This window comes from Staurois parvus, unplaced genomic scaffold (assembly GCF_062004578.1).
Source record: "Staurois parvus isolate SC_StPar_1 unplaced genomic scaffold, SC_StPar_1.0 ptg002263l, whole genome shotgun sequence".
In the NCBI taxonomy this organism is placed as follows: domain Eukaryota; kingdom Metazoa; phylum Chordata; class Amphibia; order Anura; family Ranidae; genus Staurois; species Staurois parvus.
The window spans coordinates 31,237-57,860 of record NW_028320059.1 but is presented as its reverse complement, the minus strand read 5'-3'; the positions used below and the strand labels follow the sequence as shown (position 1 = coordinate 57,860).

Here is a 26,624-nt window from a genome sequence, read left to right as displayed (position 1 = left end):
AAGCAAGGGTCTGGGCAGGAGAAATACAGCAAGGTCAGGTACAATCCGGGTCAGCAACTTACAATACACAGGTTCGCGGATACAGGATACAGGTAAGACCAGAAGGCACTGAATGACAGCTCAGGGTCGTTTAAATATCCCGCCCTGCGCTGCCATTGGTGCCCAGCGGGCGGCCGCGGCTTCTACTGCGCATGCGCAAACTCGAACGCCGCGGCCGGCCCGGACCTAGTGCTCGAGTCCCTGCACAGGGCGGCACACTGCGCCTGCGCCGGGACCATCGCGGCGGGGATCGAGGGGATCCCTGACAGTCACAGTGCACATCAGTTGTGTTGCATACAGATCATCCACAGGGCGAGTGACCAGAGACAAAGGCCTGTGTTTGGCGTTGATATCTGCCAGTCAGAGGCTGTGTCACGTCCCTCCAGCTTGTGTCTTAGAAAAAAACAGGGAGGTGAAGCCTCTGGCAAACAAGATGTAAGATCCCACCACCTCCATTGTGGTTAGGGGGCATGAAGGAGGTGGTAGTGGTCTGTCATTTAGCATTGTGTATACGCCCACATGTGTGACTCTATAGTCACATGGGCTGCTCAAATCTGATAGGGAGGAAATGTCCAGGGTAGAAATACACTGAAAACTTAGCACGTGCAGTAGCTGCCAACACTGCTCTGCAAAAAAAATGCCCAACTGCAATGGGGACATGGACAGAAGGGGGATACAGAAAATGAATCCTATAGTGACTGAGTGAGTACAGACACCATGTAATATAGCATTTATTGATAGTTTTTAATGACACTTAATCCCCATACTAGACGCCATGAGGAAGGTGAAAATCATCCAGTAGAGGCACCCCATATTGTGGTCCATGTCAGAAGAGTCCAATATAGTGAAAGACCGATCCCCACCCTCCATCATTTCTTCTCTCCAATGTGCATGGAGCACAAGACTCATCTGCCTCAACTTTATTTCATACATGGATAACAGGAAGATGGACAACCTGTGCCGTGGAGATCACTCAGTAGTCATTTTTTTTTCAATTCCAGCATGGTGGGTGGGTCAGCGGTGTTATTAGGTGCACCAGTCCACCAATGGTATTCTCAAAGTTTTCTTAGTTTTTCAATGAATCACATATGAGAAATGCTACAACTTCTGTCTTACTCCATCAGTATTTAATCCCCATACTAGATGCCATCAGGAAGGTGAAGGTCATAGAGGCATCCATGAGGTGGTCCATGTCTGGATGGTCTTCTTCAGTGAAAAGCCTCATATCCACTCTCTGTCTTCTCTTCCCTCCAGAAAACACAAAGGTCCATCCAGTTCAACCCTTAAAAAAAAAAAAGTTATAATCCTACACCCACAGCTGATCCACAGGAAGGCATCTGCCTCACCTGTATTTCATACATGGATGTTTGTGCCTGTCGCCCACAACTGGAATGCTATAACATTTACAGCTTTTCATGTATAAATACAGAAGCAAATATTAACTAGTAGCAAAGAGGGAATATGACAGCTCAGCAAACAGGAAGATGGACAACCTGTGCCATGGAGATCACTCCATAGTCATTTTTTTCAATTCCAGCATGGTGGGTGGGTCAACGGTGTTATTAGGTGCACCCGCCCACCAATGTTATTCTCAAAGTTTTCTTAGTTTTTCAATGAATCTCATACAAGAAATGTTACAACTTTTGTCTTTACTCCGTCAGTATATAATCCCCATACTAGATGCCATCAGGAAGGTGAAGGTCATAGAGGCATCCATGAGATGGTCCATGTCTGGAAGTTCTTCATCTTGATCTCCACTCTCCATTTTCTCTTCCCTCCAGAAAACACATCTGCCTCACCTTTATTTCATACATGGATGTTTGTGCCTGTTGTCCACAACTGGAATGTTATAACATTTACAGCTCCACGTGTATAAACACAGAAGCAAATATTTACTAGTAACAAAGAGTGAATATGAAAGCTCACAAACAGGAAGATGGACTACCTGTACCGTGGAGATCACTCAGTAGTCATTTATTTCAATTCCAGCATGGTGGGTGGGTCAGCGGTGTTATTAGGTGCACCAGCCCACCAATGGTATTCTCAAAGTTTTCTTAGTTTTTCAATGAATCACATATGAGAAATGTTACAACTTCTGTCTTTACTCCATTAGTATATAATCCCCATACTAGATGCCATCAGGAAGGTGAAGATCATAGAGGCATCCATGAGATAATCCATGTCTTGTAGGTCTTCTTCAGTGAAAGGCCTCATATCTACTCTGTCTTCTCTTCCCTCCAGAAAACACAAAGGTCCATCTAGTTCAACCATTAAAAAAAGAAAAAGTTATAATCCTACACCCACAGTTGATCCAGAGGAAGGCGTCTGCCTCACCTTTATTTCATACATGGATGTTTGTGCCTGTCGCCCACAACTGGAATGTTATAACATTTACAGCTCCACGTGTATAAACACAGAAGCAAACATTTACTAGTAACAAAGAGTGAATATGACAGCTTGCAAACAGGAAGATGGACAACCTGTGCCATGGAGATCACTCAGTAGTCATTTATTTCAATTCCAGCATGGTGGGTGGGTCAGCGGTGTTATAAGGTGCACCAGTCCACCAATGGTATTCTCAAAGTTTTCTTAGTTTTTCAATGAATCACAAATGTTACAACTTCTGTCTTTACTCCTGTGACGGGAGTCACTTTGAGTGGGGGGCCCATGGAACACAGCTCACTTTGGAGAGGTGGGGAGACCCCTGTCTCAGCTCATATCCCTATTATGTGTAAGTCACCCTGTGCCTGTTAGGGGTACAGGGTGATCTGTCCTAATATTCCGGTAGGGGGTTGTTGATTGTTTAATGCCATGTGGTTGCATCCCATTGTTCTATTGTGTGTCTTGCTTGGGAGCAAACCATTATGGGATGTATGTGTTTATGTGTATTGGCTTGGTGAGGGTGTCTCCAGCAGCCCTCCCTCCTGATGGGACTGTCGGTTGATGTGTCTCTTATTACTAAATGTAGATTGCCCCGCCCTGTGTCATTATGCAGGGAGTGGGTTTGTCCCATTGAGTGTATATATCTTGTATCTGTGTTCAAATAATCTAGTCTACCTTCTGGCTTACTTCAAGACTGGTATTGTCTAGATCTTGGGGTAGCAATAGCCAGATTAACTGGTCTCGTGTTCCAGAGCCTGAGAAGCAGCTTCTTGATGGAGCTTCTTGACTGTTACAACTACGTCCGCATTTAATCCCCATACTAGATGCCATCAGGAAGGTGAAGGTCATAGAGGCATCCATGAGATAGTCCATGTCTGGTAGGTCTTCTTCAGTGAAAGGCCTCATCTCCACTCTCCATCTTCTCTTCCCTCCGGAAAACACAAAGGTCCATCTAGTTCAACCACAAAAAAAAAAAAAAAAAAAGTTATAATCCTACACCCACAGTTGATCCAGAGGAAGGCGTCTGCCTCACCTTTATTTTATACAACGATGTTTGTGCCTGTTGGCCACATCTGGAATGTTATGACATTTACAGCTCCACGTGTATAAACACAGAAGCAAACATTAACCACTTCCCATATTATAAATGTCCTCGGACGGGAAGGGTGATATCTTGGTCATCACTGCACCAACGATCGAGGTATCATTTTGTAGGCCTAGTGATTCTGCTCAAAATAAAAGTAATCAGAGTGGCTAATGAGCCAATGGATTATTTTTACAGGCAGCAGAAAGGGGTACCGCCCCCCGTCTGTACCGGGCTTTCCCCAGCAAGGATATGTCCGGCAGAATCCAGCTCTAGACACACAGTAAGGGCTCATGTACGCTGATATACTCACATTCAGGAGCTTTTCTGGGGGGGTTTTCAGCAGCCCCTGAACTCTCCCTAATGTTCTCCTATGTGTCCATGTACACATCGTCCTTTACAGTCCTTTACAGGCATTTGAGTTTACAGTCGTTTTTTGCAAAAGATGTACCGCTTTGAGCACAGATACTGACATAATCAGACCGCTAGGGAGGCTACTATAATGAGCTCCACGCAACCTGATGCTGTTCCACGGGCGGACATCATTTTAAAGCATGGCATGTTTAGTATCTATTTACTTGGAGTAACATCGTCTTTTACATTCGATCAATATTGTGTTGTTCTGCTTTAAAATACATTAACCACTTGCTGCCCTGCCACTGTAGAAATACGGCGGCAGGGCGGCATGGGCAGGCAAAACCACGTTTTAAAACGCGTGTTTTGTAAACAGGGGGCGCGCGCGAGGCGCGCCGCCGCCCTATCTGTCCCGCCGATCACCGCCGCGGATGTCAGTCGCCGGGTCACAGCCGGTCCTCAGCGGCTGTTTCCCGGCGATCTGCAGCAATCAGTGACAGACAGCACAGCTGCAGTAGCTGTGCTGTCTGTCACTTCCCTGACAGCTCGAGGACGAGCTGATCGAGAAAGAAGAGTTTCTCTCTCTCGATCAGCCTTGTCCCGCCCAGTACACACCCCCGCCCCGCCCCCTAGTAAAACACTCCCCTCACTCCTATAACCCTTCCCTGCAAAATAAAGTTAACCCCTTCCTCCCCAGTGCCATTAGTACAGTGTCAGTGGTTTTTTTTTTTTGCACTGATCACTGTATTATTGTTTTTGGGGATGTCAGTGACCCCAAGTCAGTACCCCCCAATGTCAGAATGTCCGCCGCAGTCCCGCAGTCCCGCCATAAGTCGCTGATCGCCGCCATTATTAGTATAAAAAAAATCCCAGTATCTTTCCCGCCATTTGTAAATGCTATAACTTTCACGTAAACCAATTAATTTACACGTATTGGTTTTTTTTTTTATCAAAGACATGTCGCAGAATGCATTTTGGCAGAAATTTATGACTAAATTTGATTTTTGCATTTTTTTTTTACTGGACATGTTTTATAGCAAAAAGTCCAAAATATTGTTTTTTTTTCCTCAAAAGTGTCAGCCTTTTTTTTATAGCGCAAAAGTTAAAAACCGCACAGGCGATCAAATACCACTGAAAGAAAGCTCATTTTGTGGGGAAAAAAAAGGTGTAAATTTAATTTATGTACCGTATTGCATGACCGCGCAATTGTCTGTTAAACTAGCGCAGCGCTGTATAGCAGAAAAATGGCGTAAATTGCAGTATCTCTCCCATAGTTTGTAGACGCTATAACTGTCACACAAAGCAATCAATATACACTTATTGGGATTTTTTTTACCAAAAACATGGAGCGGGAGACATTTTGGCCTAAATTTATAACCAACTTTGAGATTACTATATATTTTTTATAGCTGAAAGTAAAAAATATTGTTTTTCTTCAAAATTTTTGGCCTTTCTTTTTGTTTATAGCGTGAAAAATAAAAAGCGCACAGGTGATCAAATACCGCCGAAAGAAAGCTCTATTTGTGTGAAAAAAAGGACGTAAAATTTTGTTTGTGTGCAGCATTGTATGACCGCGCAATTATCAGTTGAATTAGTGCAGCGCCGAGTAGCAAAAAGAGGCGTGGTCATGAAGGGGGGTAAGTAAATCCTCTGGAGGTCAAGTGGTTAAAGTGTATTTTTTCCCAAAAAGTTGTGTTTGAAAACCGGCTGCGCAAATATCATGTGACAAATATTCCATGACTACCATTTTATTCTCTAGTGCCTCTGCTAAAAAATATATATATATAGTATATAATGTTTTGGGGGGTTCTAAGTTGTTTTCTAGCAAAAAAAAAAAATGATGTTTTTTTTTACATGGGGGGAGGAATTCCAGAATTGGCCCCGACAGGAAGTGGTTAACTAGAAGGAATATGACGACCGAGAAGCAGAACAATGGACAACCTTCACCACGGAGATCCCCCGGCAGTGATTTATTTACATTTCGGCACGGGGGGATTGTCAGCAGTTTTTTCCAGGTGCACCAGCCCACCAATGGGATTCTCAGAATTTTATTAGCGCTGCTGATCGTTTTTCAATGAATCGCATACAATAAATGTTGCAACTTCTGTCAGTATATAATCCCCATACTAGATGCCATCAGGAGGGTGGAGGTAATCCAGTAGACGCATCCAGTATGGTGGTCCACGTCTAGAAGGTCCCCCGTAGAGAAAGACCCGATTCCCCACCGTCCATCCTCTGCTGTGTGGAACGAAAGACACATTTGCCTGACCTTTATTTCATACAATGATGTGGTGTCACTGAAATTCTATAACATTTACAGTTCTAAGCGTATAAAGACAGAAGAAAACATTAACTAGAAGCTAAAAGGAAATATGACACCGAAAATACAGTCTCATGGACAACCTGCAGCATGAAGGTCACTCAGTAGTCACGTACTTTAGCTTTGGCATGGTGTCACTGACACTGGCTGCAGAGACCTTCTCTGACTTTTTCAAGTCACACTATCACACAACCAGAAACTGAAAAAATGTCCTGGAAATGAATGGGGTACACAGTGTAAAACCATAGTGTAAATCAGTGGTCTCGAGGGCAAGATGCTGCCCTTTTCTTGTCTTTATTTGGCCCTTGGGGCATTATTTCGCACACTGTCTGCATCACTGGGGCATAGTTCCCACCAGTGACACCAACAATGGGGCACTATTCCTCCCACTAACACCAATGATGGGGCACTATTCCTCCCACTGATACCAATGATGGGGCACTATTCCTCCCACTGACACCCACGATGGGGCACTATTCCTCCCACTGACACCCACGATGGGGCACTATTCCTCCCACTGAAACCAATGATGGGGCACTATTCCTCCCACTGACACCAATGATGGGCAATATTCCCCCCACTGACACCAATGATGGAGCACTATTCCTCCCACTGACACCCACGATGGGGCACTATTCCTCCCACTGACACCCACGATGGGGCACTATTCCTCCCACTTACACCAATGATGGGCAATATTCCCCCCACTGACACCAATGATGAGGCACTATTCCTCCCACTGACACCAATGATGGGCACTATTCCTTTCACTGATACCAATGATGGGGCACTATTCCCTCCCACTGATACCAATGATGGGGCACTATTCCCTCCCACTGACACCAATGATGGAGCACTACTCCTCCCACTGACACCAATGATGGGGCACTATTCCTCCCACTGACACCAATGATGGGGCACTATTCCTCTCACTGACACCAATGATGGGGCACTATTCCTCCCCCCCACTGACACCAATGATGGGGCACTATTCCTCCCCCCCACTGACACCAATGATGGGGCACTATTCCTCCCCCCCCACTGACACCAATGATGGGGCACTATTCCTCCCCCCCACTGACACCAATGATGGGGCACTGTTCCTCCCTCCCACTGACACCAATGATGGAGCACTATTCCTCCCCCCCACTGACACCAATGATGGGGCACTATTCCTCCCCCCCCCACTGACACCAATGACCTTTTATTGAAAAGAAGCAGGATTTTATACAAAAGTAAAAAATATAACCATAGTACACTCATACAAAAGGAAACAAAAGGAGTGCACATCTATGTCCAGAATATATACAATATAAACAGAGTTTACTGTACTCCCATCACCTATGTACACCCATCACCTATGTACTCCCATCACCTATGTACTCCCATCACCTATGTACTCCCATCACCTATGTACACCCATCACCTATGTACTCCCATCACCTATGTACTCCCATCACCTATGTACACCCATCACCTATGTACTCCCATCACCTATGTACGCCATCACCTATGTACACCCATCACCTATGTACACCCATCACCTATGTACTCCCATCACCTATGTACTCCCATCACCTATGTACCCCCATCACCTATGTACTTCCATCACCTATGTACACCCATCACCTATGTACACCCATCACCTATGTACTCCCATCACCTATGTACTCCCATCACCTATGTACCCCCATCACCTATGTACTTCCATCACCTATGTACACCCATCACCTATGTACTCCCATCACCTATGTACACCCATCACCTATGTACTCCCATCACCTATGTACTCCCATCACCTATGTACACCCATCACCTATGTACTCCCATCACCTATGTACTCCCATCACCTATGTACACCCATCACCTATGTACACCCATCACCTATGTACTCCCATCACCTATGTACTCCCATCACCTATGTACTCCCATCACCTATGTACACCCATCCCCTATGTACTCCCATCACCTATGTACTCCCATCACCTATGTACTCCCATCACCTATGTACACCCATCACCTATGTACTCCCATCACCTATGTACGCCATCACCTATGTACTCCCATCACCTATGTACTCCCATCACCTATGTACACCCATCACCTATGTACTCCCATCACCTATGTACGCCATCACCTATGTACACCCATCACCTATGTACACCCATCACCTATGTACTCCCATCACCTATGTACTCCCATCACCTATGTACCCCCATCACCTATGTACTTCCATCACCTATGTACACCCATCACCTATGTACACCCATCACCTATGTACTCCCATCACCTATGTACCCCCATCACCTATGTACCCCCATCACCTATGTACTTCCATCACCTATGTACACCCATCACCTATGTACTCCCATCACCTATGTACCCCCATCACCTATGTACACCCATCACCTATGTACTCCCATCACCTATGTACTCCCATCACCTATGTACTCCCATCACCTATGTACACCCATCACCTATGTACTCCCATCACCTATGTACTCCCATCACCTATGTACACCCATCACCTATGTACTCCCATCACCTATGTACGCCATCACCTATGTACACCCATCACCTATGTACACCCATCACCTATGTACTCCCATCACCTATGTACTCCCATCACCTATGTACCCCCATCACCTATGTACTTCCATCACCTATGTACACCCATCACCTATGTACACCCATCACCTATGTACTCCCATCACCTATGTACTCCCATCACCTATGTACCCCCATCACCTATGTACTTCCATCACCTATGTACACCCATCACCTATGTACTCCCATCACCTATGTACACCCATCACCTATGTACTCCCATCACCTATGTACTCCCATCACCTATGTACACCCATCACCTATGTACTCCCATCACCTATGTACTCCCATCACCTATGTACACCCATCACCTATGTACACCCATCACCTATGTACTCCCATCACCTATGTACTCCCATCACCTATGTACTCCCATCACCTATGTACACCCATCCCCTATGTACTCCCATCACCTATGTACTCCCATCACCTATGTACTCCCATCACCTATGTACACCCATCACCTATGTACTCCCATCACCTATGTACGCCATCACCTATGTACTCCCATCACCTATGTACTCCCATCACCTATGTACACCCATCACCTATGTACTCCCATCACCTATGTACGCCATCACCTATGTACACCCATCACCTATGTACACCCATCACCTATGTACTCCCATCACCTATGTACTCCCATCACCTATGTACCCCCATCACCTATGTACTTCCATCACCTATGTACACCCATCACCTATGTACACCCATCACCTATGTACTCCCATCACCTATGTACCCCCATCACCTATGTACCCCCATCACCTATGTACTTCCATCACCTATGTACACCCATCACCTATGTACTCCCATCACCTATGTACCCCCATCACCTATGTACCCCCATCACCTATGTACTTCCATCACCTATGTACACCCATCACCTATGTACTCCCATCACCTATGTACGCCATCCCCTATGTACTCCCATCACCTATGTACACCCATCACCTATGTACTCCCATCACCTATGTACGCCATCACCTATGTACGCCATCCCCTATGTACTCCCATCACCTATGTACTCCCATCACCTATGTACTCCCATCACCTATGTACTCCCATCATCTATGTACGCCATCACCTATGTACACCCATCACCTATGTACTCCTATCACCTATGTACTTCCATCACCTATGTACAGCCATCACCTATGTACACCCATCACCTATGTACACCCATCACCTATGTACGGCCATCACCTATGTACTCCCATCACCTATGTACTCCCATCACCTATGTACACCCATCACCTATGTACTCCCATCACCTATGTACACCTATCACCTATGTACGCCATCACCTATGTACTCCCATCACCTATGTACTCCCATCACCTATGTACACCCTTTACCTATGTACTCCCATCACCTATGTACACCCATCACCTATGTACTCCCATCACTTATGTACACCATCACCTATGTACACCCATCACCTATGTACAGCCATCACCTATGTACACCCATCACCTATGTACTCCCATCACCTACGTACACCCATCACCCATGTACTCCCATCACCCATGTACTCCCATCACCTATGTACACCCATCACCTATGTACGCCATCACCTATGTACGCCATCACCTATGTACTCCCATCACCTATGTACACCCATCACCTATGTACTCCCATCACCTATGTACTCCCATCACCTATGTACACCCATCCCCTATGTACTCCCATCACCTATGTACTCCCATCACCTATGTACACCCATCACCTATGTACTCCCATCACCTATGTACACCCATCACCTATGTACTCCCATCACCTATGTACGCCATCACCTATGTACTCCCATCACCTATGTACTCCCATCACCTATGTACACCCATCACCTATGTACTCCCATCACCTATGTACGCCATCACCTATGTACACCCATCACCTATGTACACCCATCACCTATGTACTCCCATCACCTATGTACCCCCATCACCTATGTACTTCCATCACCTATGTACACCCATCACCTATGTACACCCATCACCTATGTACTCCCATCACCTATGTACCCCCATCACCTATGTACCCCCATCACCTATGTACACCCATCACCTATGTACTCCCATCACCTATGTACCCCCATCACCTATGTACCCCCATCACCTATGTACTTCCATCACCTATGTACACCCATCACCTATGTACTCCCATCACCTATGTACGCCATCCCCTATGTACTCCCATCACCTATGTACACCCATCACCTATGTACTCCCATCACCTATGTACGCCATCACCTATGTACGCCATCCCCTATGTACTCCCATCACCTATGTACTCCCATCACCTATGTACTCCCATCACCTATGTACTCCCATCATCTATGTACGCCATCACCTATGTACACCCATCACCTATGTACTCCTATCACCTATGTACTTCCATCACCTATGTACAGCCATCACCTATGTACACCCATCACCTATGTACGGCCATCACCTATGTACTCCCATCACCTATGTACTCCCATCACCTATGTACACCCATCACCTATGTACTCCCATCACCTATGTACACCTATCACCTATGTACGCCATCACCTATGTACTCCCATCACCTATGTACTCCCATCACCTATGTACACCCTTTACCTATGTACTCCCATCACCTATGTACACCCATCACCTATGTACACCCATCACCTATGTACTCCCATCACTTATGTACACCATCACCTATGTACACCCATCACCTATGTACAGCCATCACCTATGTACACCCATCACCTATGTACTCCCATCACCTACGTACACCCATCACCCATGTACTCCCATCACCCATGTACTCCCATCACCTATGTACACCCATCACCTATGTACGCCATCACCTATGTACGCCATCACCTATGTACTCCCATCACCTATGTACACCCATCACCTATGTACTCCCATCACCTATGTTCTCCCATCACCTATGTACACCCATCACCTATGTACTCCCATCACCTATGTACTCCCATCACCTATGTACGCCATCACCTATGTACTCCCATCACCTATGTACGCCATCACCTATGTACGCCATCACCTATATACAGCCATCACCTATGTACACCCATCACCTATGTACACATTCACCTATGTACTCCCATCACCTATGTACACCCATCACCTATGTACACATTCACCTATGTACGCCCATCACCTATGTACACCCATCACCTATGTACTCCCATCACCTATGTACAGCCATCACCTATGTAAACCCATCACCTACAGTATGTACTCCCATCACCTATGTACTCCCATCACCTATGTACGCCCATCACCTATGTTCTCCCATCACCCATGTACTCCCATCACCTATGTACTCCCATCACCTATGTACTCCCATCACCCATGTACTCCCATCACCTATGTACTCCCATCACCTATGTACTCCCATCACCTATGTACTCCCATCACCTACGTACACCCATCACCCATGTACTCCCATCACCTATGTACTCCCATCACCTATGTACACCCATCACCTATGTACGCCATCACCTATGTACTCCCATCACCTATGTACTCCCATCACCTATGTACACCCATCACCTATGTACTCCCATCACCTATGTACTCCCATCACCTATGTACACCCATCACCTATATACAGCCATCACCTATGTACACCCATCACCTATGTACACATTCACCTATGTACGCCCATCACCTATGTACACATTCACCTATGTACTCCCATCACCTATGTGCACCCATCACCTATGTACTCCCATCACCTATGTACTCCCATCACCTATGTATGCCCATCACCTATCTACTCCCATCACCTATGTACACCCATCACCTATGTACTCCCATCACCTATGTACTCCCATCACCTATGTACTCCCATCACCTATGTACACCCATCACCTATGTACTCCCATCACCTATGTACTCCCATCACCTATGTACACCCATCACCTATGTACTCCCATCACCTATGTACTCCCATCACCTATGTATGCCCATCACCTATCTACTCCCATCACCTATGTACTCCCATCACCTATGTACTCCCATCACCTATGTACTCCCATCACCTATGTACTCCCATCACCTATGTACACCCATCACCTATCTACTCCCATCACCTATGTACTCCCATCACCTATGTACTCCCATCACCTATGTACACCCATCACCTATCTACTCCCATCACCTATGTACACCCATCACCTATGTACACATTCACCTATGTACACCCATCACCTATGTACTCCCATCACCTATGTACTCCCATCACCTATGTGCACCCATCACCTATGTACTCCCATCACCTATGTACTCCCATCACCTATGTACTCCCATCACCTATGTATGCCCATCACCTATGTACTCCCATCACCTATGTACACCCATCACCTATGTACTTCCATCACCTATGTACACATTCACCTATGTACGCCCATCACCTATGTACGCCCATCACCTATGTACACATTCACCTATGTACGCCCATCACCTATGTACACATTCACCTATGTACACATTCACCTATGTACGCCCATCACCTATGTGCACCCATCACCTATGTACTCCCATCACCTATGTACTCCCATCACCTATGTACTCCCATCACCTATGTACACCCATCACCTATGTACACCCATCACCTATGTACACATTCACCTATGTACTCCCATCACCTATGTACACCCATCACCTATGTACACATTCACCTATGTACGCCCATCACCTATGTATGCAGCCATTTTTAAAAAATTGAGCATCAAGAAATAAAAAACTAGGGTGATAAGACAGCCACGCCACGGAAAGAGACTCCTGGTAGTCAGGGAGGCTTGAAACCAACACCACGCCTTCAACCAAACCCCCTGACCCCACTTGTCTCTCTCAAGCACCCGAATCTTCCCCACCTCATTTGAAATGTCACACACCACCACCTGAACAGGAAGGATTTTACGCCGAGTGGTGACCTGACAACGTGCGTTCCAGGTAAATGCTCCGTACACCCACTCAGCATAACCCAGCCTAGAGAGGAAAGGAACATCGGGGGCCCGCCCCACTTGTTTGTATACCTCTATGTTAAAAGGGCAACGAAGCAGAAAATGGCCCATAGTCTCCTCCTCACCTGCACACGCCTTCCGAGGACAACTACGATCCATCCCACTTCGATAATTCAAATTGCCCCGAACATAGAGCCTCCCGTGGAAGCACAGCCAGGCCAGATCCCTAAATTTAAGGGGGACTCTATCCAAATTAATCAGCCTTAACCCTTCCTTCGTAATTTCACCTGGGCAATCCCTTAAGGCCAGTGGATCATGAAAGACTTTGCTCAAGACCCGGCTTATAAGGACTTTCCTCGGAGCGGATCTGAGATCTTCAGCTGACAATCGCCACTGCCATAGCAACTTCAGGCACAGAGAGATGTAGGCTGGAAGCTGACCACGATGACCTCTGAGATTCTTCACTTGGCCACCTTCTTCCCAAAGTCGTAGAAAAGGCCTAAACCAAGATCTAAACATGCCTGCCCATCCAGGAGGTTCCACTGCAAGCATATCACCAATGTTAAACTTGAGAAAAAGCAGTGAAAAGAAGAGAACTGGGTTGACCATACCTAAGCTTCCCTCTCTCCTAAACAGAGAGGTGATATTCCTCTTGATGAGGTTCAGTCTGTTCCACCACAGCATCTGGAAGAACACACTAAAGACCCTAGCATAGAGAGACACTGGCAAGATGCAGACAAAGCTGACATACAAGAAGATCAGGTAGGTCTTAATCAAATCAACCCTTTCCCTCAGAGATAACTCCCATCTCTTCCAGCTGATCACCCTAGTATTGGCAACTTCCAGCCTGCCTTCCCAATTTTTAAGGCCATAATCGCCGGGTCCAAATTCAATGCCTAGTATCTTAATTTGTTCCTGGGGCATTGGAAAGGCAATCAGGAGATCAAACACCTCACCTTCCTTTCCCATCCAGAAAACTTTACTCTTATCCTGATTGATCTTGGAGCCTGATGCTTCAGAGTACCATGATGTTAGAGAGACCACCTCCTCTGCTTCATCCATCCCAGTGACAATCACTGATACATTGTCCGCATAGGCAACAACAGTCAAAGGTAGCTCACCCGGGAGCCCCACTGGTTCCCCACACAACAAGCCGCTATCTTCTCCTGATGAAGGGGTCGATTGCAAACACATAGAGCAGGGGACTCAGAGGACAACCCTGGCACACCCCAGAGCCAACCTCAAAGGACTGCCCAACCCAACCATTAACAAGAGGGAATCTTATACAAGACTTTCAACCAATCGACAAAGCCACCTGGCAGACCACACTTACTAAGGAGCAGCCACAGGTACTCATGGTTGACACGATCAAAAGCCTTTGCCTGATCCAATGCCAGCAAATACTTTCCCCACCCTGCAGCCTCGCACTGCTCCAGTGCCTCATGGACAGCTAACACCGCTGTGAAGGTGCTCCTACCCTGGAGCCAACAGTGCTGATGGCGAGAAAGCAAAGACCACGCTGCTGACAATAAGCGCCAGAAAAGTATCTTTGCTAGCACCTTTCTATTGACATTGAGAAGGCTGATGGGGCACCAATTCTCAATCATCGAAGGATCCATATCTTTTGACAGCAGAATCACAGCTGAGTGCCTCATGGAAGGGGGAAGAGTCCCCTCAGCGAGGCAGCTATTAAAAATCTCTACTAAATGCGGGGCCAGAATAGACGTAAAAGCTTTGTAAAACTCAGCCGTCAAGCCATCCGGTCCAGGTGACTTTTTGATGGCTAGCTGCTCAATTGCCCTCATCACCTCTTCAACTGTGATCTCCTCTGTCAAATTCAGCAGTGGAACATCTCCACCATTTAGACCCTGAGTAGAGTCCAAAAAGCTTTCCATCTTTCCTCGATCAAGCTCTTTCTTCCCAAGAAGTTTAGCCTAAAAGGACCCCACGACCACCAGGATCCCTGACCTGGACTTTGTCAAGGAACCTGTACTATCCTTAAGGTCAACGACTGTCTTAACTACTACACCTTGTTTGCAGTTCTGGTAAGGGTCAGGCAAATGGTACTTCCCATAGTCTCTCTCCAGAACCAAAGAGGCATGACGGTAATATTGACACTTCCTGAGGAGGAGTTTCACCTCAGAGATTTCCCCAGGATCTCCTCCTCTCAAGAGAAGAACATCCAGCTTCCTCCGCAACCTTTGGTAGGTCATGTGTTTATCAAACTGCTTTCTATTGGCTAGGCCCCTGAATAATCCAGCGATCCTCTTTTTGGTCAGCTCCCACCACTCAGCCTTGCTGCTACAAAAGTCCAGGATGGTCACCTGTACCTGAAAGAATTCCTCAAAGGATTGTCTAACATGTTCTCGAGGAGAGTTTTATTCAATGTCCAGATGCCCTTGCCCCTCTGTGGGGAGTCTAAAAGCATTCAAGACCACAGATAGCATACAGTGACCAGAGAACTCTACTGCCTGCACCATGGGGGGAGAGAAGGCAGAGGTCTCCTTTAAAAAAAAACCTATCTATCCTACTCTGGCTATTACCTCGATGAAAGGTGAACCCTATGTCATCTGGGAGGTGCTTAATGTGCATATCCACAAGACCAGCATCCCTAACCAATCTATTAAAAAACGCTATCATATCCCAGCTTGTCTTTGAAGTCCTTCCAGTCAAGGTTTCTCCCGCCCTCCCGCCCTCCCGCCCTGAAGTTGGTTTGTATTCTGTTTGTTGTGTTGGTTATAGTTTTGTCATTGTGTTTGTTCCGGTGTTGGTTTGCTGTGTGGTGGTTGTTCGTGGTGTTTGTTTTATGTGGGTTCATGTGTTTGTTCAAGGTTCAGGATGGCTGTTGTGTCCTGCAGTGTTTGTTCGTTTGTCATGGCAGCTGGCAGGGGTCGATGGGTCTTTGAAGGCGGTGGTGGAGTGACAAGTTGAGGAATTATGGGTTGGGCCCATCGTAGGTATGGGTGTCCCTTCCCAATAAAAGGTCGTGTTGGTAATGTGGGAGTTCATTTGGCTGTATCTGGGTTAAGTAACGGTAGTATTGTCCCCGAGGCGGTGTAGTAGCGGCTGGGGGCCTTTCATTGGGTAGTAGATACAGCCGAGTTGGTGATGGGAGTAATGGTGCCTTCAGAGACCTTGGACCCGGGTGGTAATTTACTGTCAGGTATCAATTGAGTTACTGTAAGATATTTATGTTGAGTTATGTTAAATAAATGGCTGCTATGGCCGGTTTTACACCAAAAAGTGAGTTGCGTGTTTATTTGGGGAAAAAAGGTTTTTGAAGGGGTGGTGGTGTTTTAAGGGGGGTAGGTAAGTGTTAGCCTCGGGATTCTGCAAGTCCAACAGTCATGTCCTTGGGCCTAGTCACAGTAGTAAAGTCACCTCCAAAGACCACTTGCTGGGAGGTAAAAAGAAATGGCTTGATCCTTGTAAAAAAGGCATTTCCTGTCCCACTTTGTGTGTGCCCCATAAACATTAATTAGGCGCAGGTCCTGTCCTGCCACAAGGATGTCTAAGACCATACATCTCCCAATCTCCACCTCAATAACCCGCCGAACAGTGACCATGCCGGTTTTAAACAACACCGCCACACCGCAGTAAGGCTTAGCCACAAGAGACCAGTAAGATGGACCATACCTCCACTCTCTCTTGGCCTTATGAATACCTGCGAAGGAAGTGAGCCTAGTCTCCTGCAAAAATAAAATTTCAGCATCTAATTGGCTGAACAAAAAGAAGGCCGTAGAACGAGATCTTACCGACTTAATGCTGGTGACGTTTATTGTCACCACTTTTAGCGGAGGGGGAACCGCCATTTGGGTTATTAGGTGGATTGCTTCTTAGCTCCCCTCTGCTGCTCATCACGAGAAACCTGTCTCTGTGTCGAGGCCTCCTCAAACTCCATTTCAGATTCTGAACTATGTTCAGACGAAGTGCCTGATGAGGAAATATTTAATATGGAGGCCCAAAAACGGTTGGAGACAGGCACTGGAGCTTCCTGTCCATGTTCTGTCCCCACCGCCAGCCTCTTCTACCTCACAACCTTCCTTTTCCCCTCTAGGTACTGCCAGTCAGACTCAGAGATGCTCTTCTTTCCAGAAGAGACGGCAGCACAATTTTTGCCACCCTCCACCACTCCTGGTGGGGGGGGGGAAACCTTCCTTCAAGTCAGACTTGGGAGGGGAAGACTCACGGGATAACTGACTCAGGGGGTACAGATTTGGAAGGTTCTGACACAAGGGGAGCAGGTACAGTAGGTTGGGGGGTCACAGAGACAGGAACTGAAGGAATACTTACAGACACAGGAGAGTGGCCAATGGAACTGGGGAGGGATCCTGAACAGAACCAGGGGAGTCAGTCACCGGAGAGGAGGATGTTACACCAGGGGCCTCACCCTCCAACCTGTCCAGCCTCAACAGCTCATCCATCAACTCTTTCTCCACATTGTGCCAAGCCTCAGGACATTGGCTGTAGGGGTGGCCAAGGCGTAGGCACAGGTTGCGCTTTATCTGGGTGCAGTCCTTGGCCACAAGACCCTTACCCCGAAACATTGAACATATCAAAGCTGAACAGGAGGAGCTAAAGTGCCCCTTTTCTCCACTCTGGTGACTAGGTTTTTGCTGACCAGAGTAGAAAATAGTCATCCTGTCCCTCCCTATAAAAGCGGAGGAGGGCAGGTGACGGACAACGTTCCCATTCCTGGCCAACCTGACTGTCACCGACCAACCCTCAGTCAAGAATTTAATCCGGTTTTGTCAAAACCTCCCCATAATGTCTCAAGCGGAGCATAGTACCGCTACCCATTCAGAAAAAAAAAATTTTAGTGTGAAAATGACAGGTGATCAGAAGTTTTTGAAATACTCAGACCAGCCAATCTGGCACCAACAACCATGCCACGTGCAAAGTCACTTAAATCCTCTTTCTTCCCCATTCTGATACTTGGTTTGAACTTCAGCAAGTCGTCTTCACCAAGTCTAGATGCCTAAATGCATTGAGTTGCTGCCATTTGATTTAAGTCATGTGAACCAGCGCTTTGGATGTGATCCCTTCATTCACCACAGCTGCTGTACCAAGTGCTATATTATTTGGAGGACACAGCGGGCACCGGAGGGAGCGCGCACAAGCAGGAGGCCGGGTGGCCTTTTTTAAATGACCACCCGACCCTGCACTGCCACCGTCTGGCCATTTATATACAACATCCGAACGGGAAGTGGTTAATTTTTGTTTCATCCTTGTTGCCTGAGATATATGAGAAATCCGTGGCCGTGTTCGCATAACGATTTGTTCTTAATATTTCCTGGCGATTTGTACTTCACCTGGAATCATACGTCGTGACTTCTTGAGCACTTCTGAAGAAGAGATCAGGGGCGGACTGACCATTTGGAAACTCGGGCACTGCCCGAGTGTCCGGGGTCAGTAGGGGGCCCCATGAGATGCCCCTGGTACCTTTTCCATAGGCTTTTTTGAGTGTGGGCGAGGACACAGGGGCCCCATGATCCTCTATTGCCCGGGGGCCCCATGAGTTGTCAGTCCGCCCCTGTATATACCCTATCTTTTATACAGTGCTTTTGTTTTTTGTTTAAACATGTGCAATAAACAAGCATATTCTCTGCAATGCTCACATTCTCAAATAAAAATGACACATGATCCAATAAAGTGTCCTTCAATAAAGTCTCTCTGTGCATATAAAGTGTCCAAGTGCTTTCAGTTACTCACAGTATAATACGCAATGCCTTCAAACTTATTACCCTCCCTAGCGGTCTGATTATGTCCATATTTCTGTGCTCAAAGTGGTACATTCTTTTCCATGGAAGTATGTAGTTTTTTTTATTGTAGGCCTGTAATTCTCAGGAATAACTCACTGAAATCTCTCTGAACAAGAGTCTAGTAACCATCCCGGGGAGGATAAAATTTGAAACACGAAATCATAAATTATAATATATTAAATAATCATAAAAAATAATAATAAATTTAATTCTATAATATAATCAAACCAAAAACACTGAAATGTGAAATATAGCGCCAAGTTGGCACATCGCTGAGCTCAGTCGCAGAATCGTTTTCAGTGTCTGATGAGGAATTTCCCCCACCAATCATTATCACTCAATTCTGCAAGTGGTTCTGATTTACTATCGCTGTTCTCTAGCCGGTCTAAAACCGCGTCTGACCTAAAGGGACGCTTTTTGGACGCCATGGACGTTTCTCAGTTTCCAGGCAGAAAGAACAGTCAAAATGCAGGCAGGGCGCCGGGCAAAGCACTCGGGACAAAATGTATGTGAAATGGTTTGATACAGGAATGTTATACTATGAGATTTTAGTGTATTGAGTGAATGTCACTTTTTCACATTTTTGAATTTCCCGCCAGTTTCATCCTCCGTACGCCCCGACGTCGCAGGGAACGGAACCCGGAAGACAGATACCGGCATCGGCCGGAGGACATTACAGGGGACGCTGCAGGGGGGACATCACGGGAGCGCAGGACAAGGTAAGTGAAGAAGAGATCCCGGAGCAACGCTGCAGTGTATTCCCGAGTGTAGCTCGGGGGGGTTACCGCTTGTGGTGCTGAAACTTTACCCCGAGCTACACTCGGGAATACCGCCAGGGGGGTTAAAGTGTCCGTGCTCAAAAAAGTGCTCCATTTCCAACAATCAGTGCCATAGTGTTCCCGAAATCCTCCGCCATACACACAGAACACGCACCAGATTTATACGACTACCTATCACAGGTGAGTCATACAGGGCTTAGTATCATGGACAACCACCATCAGCCTTCTCCTTCTTGGACCAGCTGCACTCTTTCCTTCGCCATGGGTTTTGGATTCACAGATAGATTTAGATGCTGACACTGACAAAGGCGAGTCACGGTTTCTAATTGAAGAGCCAAAAAAGTACTGTTACTGTAAACAGCAGAAAGAGAGGATAATGCAAATTGTATGGAAGCCATGTGAGCTCCACCAGTGGTGGCTGTAGGGATCATCTAGACCAGGAGGAAGAGGGGACTACTGAAAAGATGAAGGAGGGGAAGGTGAGGAGGCCTGCAAAGTATTTAATGGAATCCCAAAATGTCAAAGTACTGTATGTGTCAGTACCAGGTTTAAAGGTCTAGGGATTGTGGAAGGGGGGATCCAGATAAGGGAGGAAAGGGAGACGGGATGGACATCCAGCATGGTCCATAAGTGCACATCATGTCCAGGATGTAGCTGGATCAATGTCGCAATTTGGGGTACGTCGTTCTAGTAAGAAATAGTCATATTGTGAGGGACCGCCGAGCGGCACCACTAGCACTCCACTGGTCAGGCGTGCCCAGAGCGCGGAGTCTAAGCCCCAGGGTACTTGTTCACCAGGGCCCCTGATGGTGGGGATGGACTTGTAGTACCCCGAGACCAGGTCGCCTCTGCTGAGCACACCTGTCAGTGGTAGTGGTGCTCGCCAGGGGCTCCAACCAGGGAGAGCCAGATGTGAGGAGGTCGGGTGACCCCGATGGGATGGATGGATGGATGGCTGAGCAAGTGCGTAGTCAGACAGGCCGAGTCGGTATTGTAGAGGACGGTAAGGTACAAGGGAGCAGGCAGAGAATCGTCGGGTCACACGCCAGGTCAGCAGCAGGAGGTCAGATCTAATAAGGGGCATCCAGGGAGAGAGGTCAGGCAAGCAAGGGTCTGGGCAGGAGAAATCAGCAAGGTCAAAGGCAATCCGGGTCAATAACTTACTAGGCACAGGTACAGGAACACAGGAAGCAGGTAAGACCAGAAGGCAACGAAATGACAGCTCAGGGACCTTTAAATATCCCGCCCTGCGCTGCCATTGGTGCCCAGCGGGCGGCCGCGGCTTCTACTGCGCATGCGCGAACTCGAACGCCGCGGCCGGCCCGGACCTAGTGCCCGTGCGCTGGGTGTAGCAGTGCGCCTGCGCCGAGCCCATCGCGGCGGGGATCGAGGAGATCCCTGACATTGCCCCCCCCCTACGGGCAACCTCCGGATGCCCACCCGATCTCTCCACCACGGGTGATCACGAAGAAACCCCCAGACAAGCCTAGGTGCATGGACATTATGGGCTGGCTCCCACGAATTGTCCTCAGGGCCGTAGCCCTTCCACTTGATGAGAAATTGGGTCTGGCCCCCCCTTTGTCGGCACTTCAGGATTGCCTCCACCTCGAATTCTTCTTCCTCTTCAACCGTTACGGCCTCCGGGGGCCTGGATTCCTGTTCTGGGAAGGCATCAGGGACTACTGGTTTCAACAGGGACACGTGGAAGACAGGGTGGATCTTGAGTGTCTCAGGGAGAACAAGTTCATAGGCCACCTCATTGACCATCCGTTTGATGCAAAAAGGGCCTATAAATTTAGGTCCCAATTTCTTTGACGGGCAGAGCAACCTCAAGTTCGACGTAGCCAGCCAAACCTTCTCTCCGTGCTGCAACACCAGATCCCCTCTTCGCTTCCTATTAAAAGCCCTCTTGTAGTCCTCTTGGGCTTGACGGATGGCTTCCTGTAGTTTCCTATTGTTGGAGGTGAAGAAGGTCAGTGCATCCTGTGTCGCTGGAATCGGGCATTCCGGGACCAAGTCCGGGAGGAAGACAGGATGAAACCCATAGTTGGCGAAGAACGGGGACTGTCCAGTTGCTGAATGGCAAGCGTTGTTGTACGCGAATTCCGCCAAAGGGAGGAGTGGCACCCAGTCGTCCTGAGAGAATGATGTGTAGCATCGAAGGTATTGCTCCAGGGTCTGATTGGTCCTTTCGGTCTGGCCATTGGTCTGAGGGTGAAAAGCCGAGGAAAGGGACAGCTTGATATCCAGGGCTTTGCACAGCGCCCTCCAAAACCGCGAGGTAAACTGCACCCCACGGTCCGAGACGATGTCTTCGGGAACCCCATGCAGTCTAACGATCTCTCAGATGAAGACTTGCGCCGTCTCGGCTGCTGATGGGGTTTTCCGTAAAGGGATGAAATGGGCCATCTTGGACAAGCGGTCCACGACCACGAGAATTGCTGTGTGGTTCAGTGAAGGTGGAAGCTCGACTATGAAGTCCATGGAGATTTTCTGCCAGGGTCGTTCAGGGATGGGCAATGGACGTAGCAGGCCCCACGCCTTATTCCTTGAAGGCTTGTTCCGCTGGCAGATGGCACAGGAGCCCACGTAGTTCTTACAATCCTTGGCCATGTCCGGCCACCAGAAGGAACGTCGGAGAAGTTCCAGGGTCTTGACCGGCCCAAAATGTCCTGCCAGTGGATGGTCATGGCAATGTCCCAAGACTAAGGTTCGGGCATCCTCTGGCACCACAATCCGGTCCTCCCTCCATAGGAGTCCCTCCTTGTTCTGGAGGGGGGCCCCATCGGAGGTGGACATTGCTGTGGACGCTCTCAGGATCTCGGAGTGAAGGTTTGTCTGAAGGGCCAAGAAATTTCCTGCAGGAAGAATAGTGTCGGGTACTGGAATCTCCTTGGTGTCCTCGTACATGCGTGACAACGCGTCAGGCTTCGTGTTTTTCGAGCCGGGCCTGTATGTGATGTGGAACTGGAACCTCGAGAAAAACAATGCCCATCTTGCTTGTCGTGGGCGTAGACGTTTGGCCGTCCTCAGATATTCCAGGTTCTTGTGGTCCGTGAATATCAGGATGGGGTGGGAGGCACCTTCCAGCAGGTACCTCCATTCTTCTAAAGCGGTTTTGATAGCCAGTAGCTCGCGATCCCCAATGTCGTAGTTCCTCTCCGCAGGGGTAAGTTTCCGTGAAAAGAATGCTACTGGGTGGAGTAATTCCTTGGCGCCCTTCCGCTGGGAAAGGATGGAGCCAACCGCGTTTTCAGATGCATCTACTTCTAAGATGTAGGGCAGGGAGGCGTCGGGATGGCCCAGAATGGGTGCCGAGGTAAATAACCTTTTTAGTGCTTCAAAAGCTTCCTGTGCCTCGGGCGTCCATCTGAATCGCGTCCCAAGCTTGGTTAACTGAGTGATGGGGGAGACCAGACCCGAGAAGTTCTTGATGAACTTCCGGTAAAAATTTGCGAACCCAATAAAACGTTGGACACTTTTCCTGTCCGTGGGTTCAGGCCAATCTAGGATTGCTGAGACCTTCTGAGGGTCCATTGCGACCCCCGTGGTGGAGATGATCAGACCCAGAAATGTAACGCTAGCCTGTTCAAAGCAGCATTTCTCTGCTTTAGCGTACAACCCGTGCTGCCGCAACCGCCCCAACACCTTTGATACATGTACCCTGTGCTCCCCCAGGGAGGATGAAAAAATTAAAATGTCGTCTAAGTAGACGATGACAAAGATGTCCAGGAAGTCCCTAAAGATGTCGTTCACAAAGTGTTGGAAGGTGGCTGGCGCATTGCACAACCCGAAAGGCATGACCAGGTACTCAAAATGGCCGAAACGGGTGCGGAAGGCCGTCTTCCACTCATCCCCCTCCCTTATGCGAACCAAATTGTAGGCTCCCCTTAAGTCCAACTTGGTAAACACTACTGCAGTTTTTAGGCTCTGGAATAATTCAGGTACCAGTGGTAATGGGTAACGATTTTTAACGGTGACCCTATTCAGCTCCCGATAGTCAATGCATGGCCTCAAAGTCTTGTCCTTCTTTTCTACAAAGAAGATCCCTGCACCTGCTGGGGAAGTGGAGGGACGGATAAATCCCTTTCGGAGGTTATCCTCAATATAGTCCTTCAGGGCCCCTAATTCTAGCTCAGAAAGGGGAAAAATTCGCCCGAACGGAATTTCCGAACCGGGCAACAGATCAATAGGACAGTCATATGGGCGGTGGGGGGGTAGAGCATCTGCTCCCCGTTCACTGAACACATCAAGAAACTCATGGTAGGCTGCAGGGATCACTTGTTTTAGGCTGTCATCCCCTTCAGAGCACAGGAGGACCTGGGGGACCTCCGGGCCCGAAGTTCGACACAGTTCCCGACAATATGGGGAAGGGAACGAGACAACCCCAGTCTCCCAGTCAATCTGGGGGTTATGGGCCCGCAACCAAGGGAGCCCCAGAATGACTGGGAAAAGGGGTGATGCAATAGCATCCAGGCGGAGGAGTTCCCGGTGCTGACCGGCAATGGAAGTCACAATGGAAGGGGTCTCCTGGTTAACCACCCCAGACTTTATCCGGGAACCATCAGCCAAAAAGATGTGAAACCCCTTCTCCTTTGGGCGGAGGGGAATACCCTGCTGGTGAGCAAAATTGATATCCACAAAACAGCTGCATGCCTCCGAATCAACTATGGCCGTCACCTCCACGGTCCTTTCTGAAAGCTGAAAGGAGAGGGGAACAACTAAGTACTGGGACGGGTTCATATTGCCAACAGATAAAGAAGATGAGGTGAACTTACTCAGTTTCTGCGGGCAGGAACGCACCATGTGACCAGCTTCGCCGCAGTACAGGCACAGATTCTGGGAGCGTCTGCGCTGGCGTTCCTCAGGCGATAGTTTAGGCCGAGCCAGGCCTAGCTGCATGGGTTCGGGAGCATCTTCAAACGGCAGGTTCTGGATGCTTGGCCTAGTATGTTGACTGGATCCCTGAAATGACCCCCAGGGATTTCGGCGACCCTGACCAGACCTCTCCAATCTGCGCTCCCGTAGTCTACGGTCAATTTTGATAGTGAGTGCAATCAGGTCCTCTAATGTCTCGGGCACCTCCACCCGGGCGAGCTCGTCTTTCAGAGCCTCTGATAGGCCCATACGAAACTGGTGCAAGAGTGCGAACTCGTTCCAACGAGTGTCACCCATCCAGCGCCTAAAGTCAGAGGCGTATTCCTCAGCCGCCCGCCGACCTTGTCGGAGTGCGTATAATGTGGCCTCGGCCGAGGCTGCCCGTTGTGGGTCATCATATAAGATGGCCATAGCGTTAAAGAAGCTGTCGACCGTAACCAGGTGAGGGTCATTGTTTCCCCTTAGTCGGTGGGCCCAGTCTTGGGGTTCACCCTGCAACAGGGAGACAACAAACCCCACTTTCACTGATTCCGTCAAAAAGGTCCGTGGCTGCAGTTCAAAATAGAGCAGACAGGAGTCACGGAATGACCGAAAGCGTGTGCGATCCCCATGGAAGCGCTCGGGTAAGGGTACTCGGGGTTCCGCCATAGGGAGTGATGTGGGAGGCCCAGGAGCCGGCTCATGGACTGCTGCGACCGGTGGTGCAGGAGCCGGGGCCTGTGAAACAGGAACAGAGATGGTGCAGGCCTGAAACCGATTCTCGATCTGCAGACATCTGTCCTGTAATGTGTTTACAGCTTGCGTCAGGGTGGCTAGGTGCCTGCAAACTTCGTCCAACGGGGAGAGTCCTCCTCGAGGCTCAGTCATGGCCTTCTGGTACTGTGAGGGACCGCCGAGCGGCACCACTAGCACTCCACTGGTCAGGCGTGCCCAGAGCGCGGAGTCTAAGCCCCAGGGTACTTGTTCACCAGGGCCCCTGATGGTGGGGATGGACTTGTAGTACCCCGAGACCAGGTCGCCTCTGCTGAGCACACCTGTCAGTGGTAGTGGTGCTCGCCAGGGGCTCCAACCAGGGAGAGCCAGATGTGAGGAGGTCGGGTGACCCCGATGGGATGGATGGATGGATGGCTGAGCAAGTGCGTAGTCAGACAGGCCGAGTCGGTATTGTAGAGGACGGTAAGGTACAAGGGAGCAGGCAGAGAATCGTCGGGTCACACGCCAGGTCAGCAGCAGGAGGTCAGATCTAATAAGGGGCATCCAGGGAGAGAGGTCAGGCAAGCAAGGGTCTGGGCAGGAGAAATCAGCAAGGTCAAAGGCAATCCGGGTCAATAACTTACTAGGCACAGGTACAGGAACACAGGAAGCAGGTAAGACCAGAAGGCAACGAAATGACAGCTCAGGGACCTTTAAATATCCCGCCCTGCGCTGCCATTGGTGCCCAGCGGGCGGC

At 48.4% G+C, this 26,624-nt stretch overlaps 1 protein-coding gene across 1 annotated transcript in view; it reads right to left on the bottom strand.

Annotated features, from left to right (window-relative positions):
- The window catches only part of LOC149431429 (uncharacterized), a 54,162-nt gene that overhangs the window by 5,185 nt on the left and 22,353 nt on the right, over positions 1 to 26,624 (bottom strand). Inside the window, exons 5-6 of the mRNA XM_089665611.1 lie at positions 15,724 to 16,079; positions 3,097 to 3,373 (exon numbers count right to left, since the gene is read on the bottom strand). Of these exons, the coding sequence (XP_089521737.1) occupies positions 3,097 to 3,373; positions 15,724 to 16,079 (633 nt within the window). The remainder of the gene's footprint in view (positions 1 to 3,096; positions 3,374 to 15,723; positions 16,080 to 26,624) is intronic.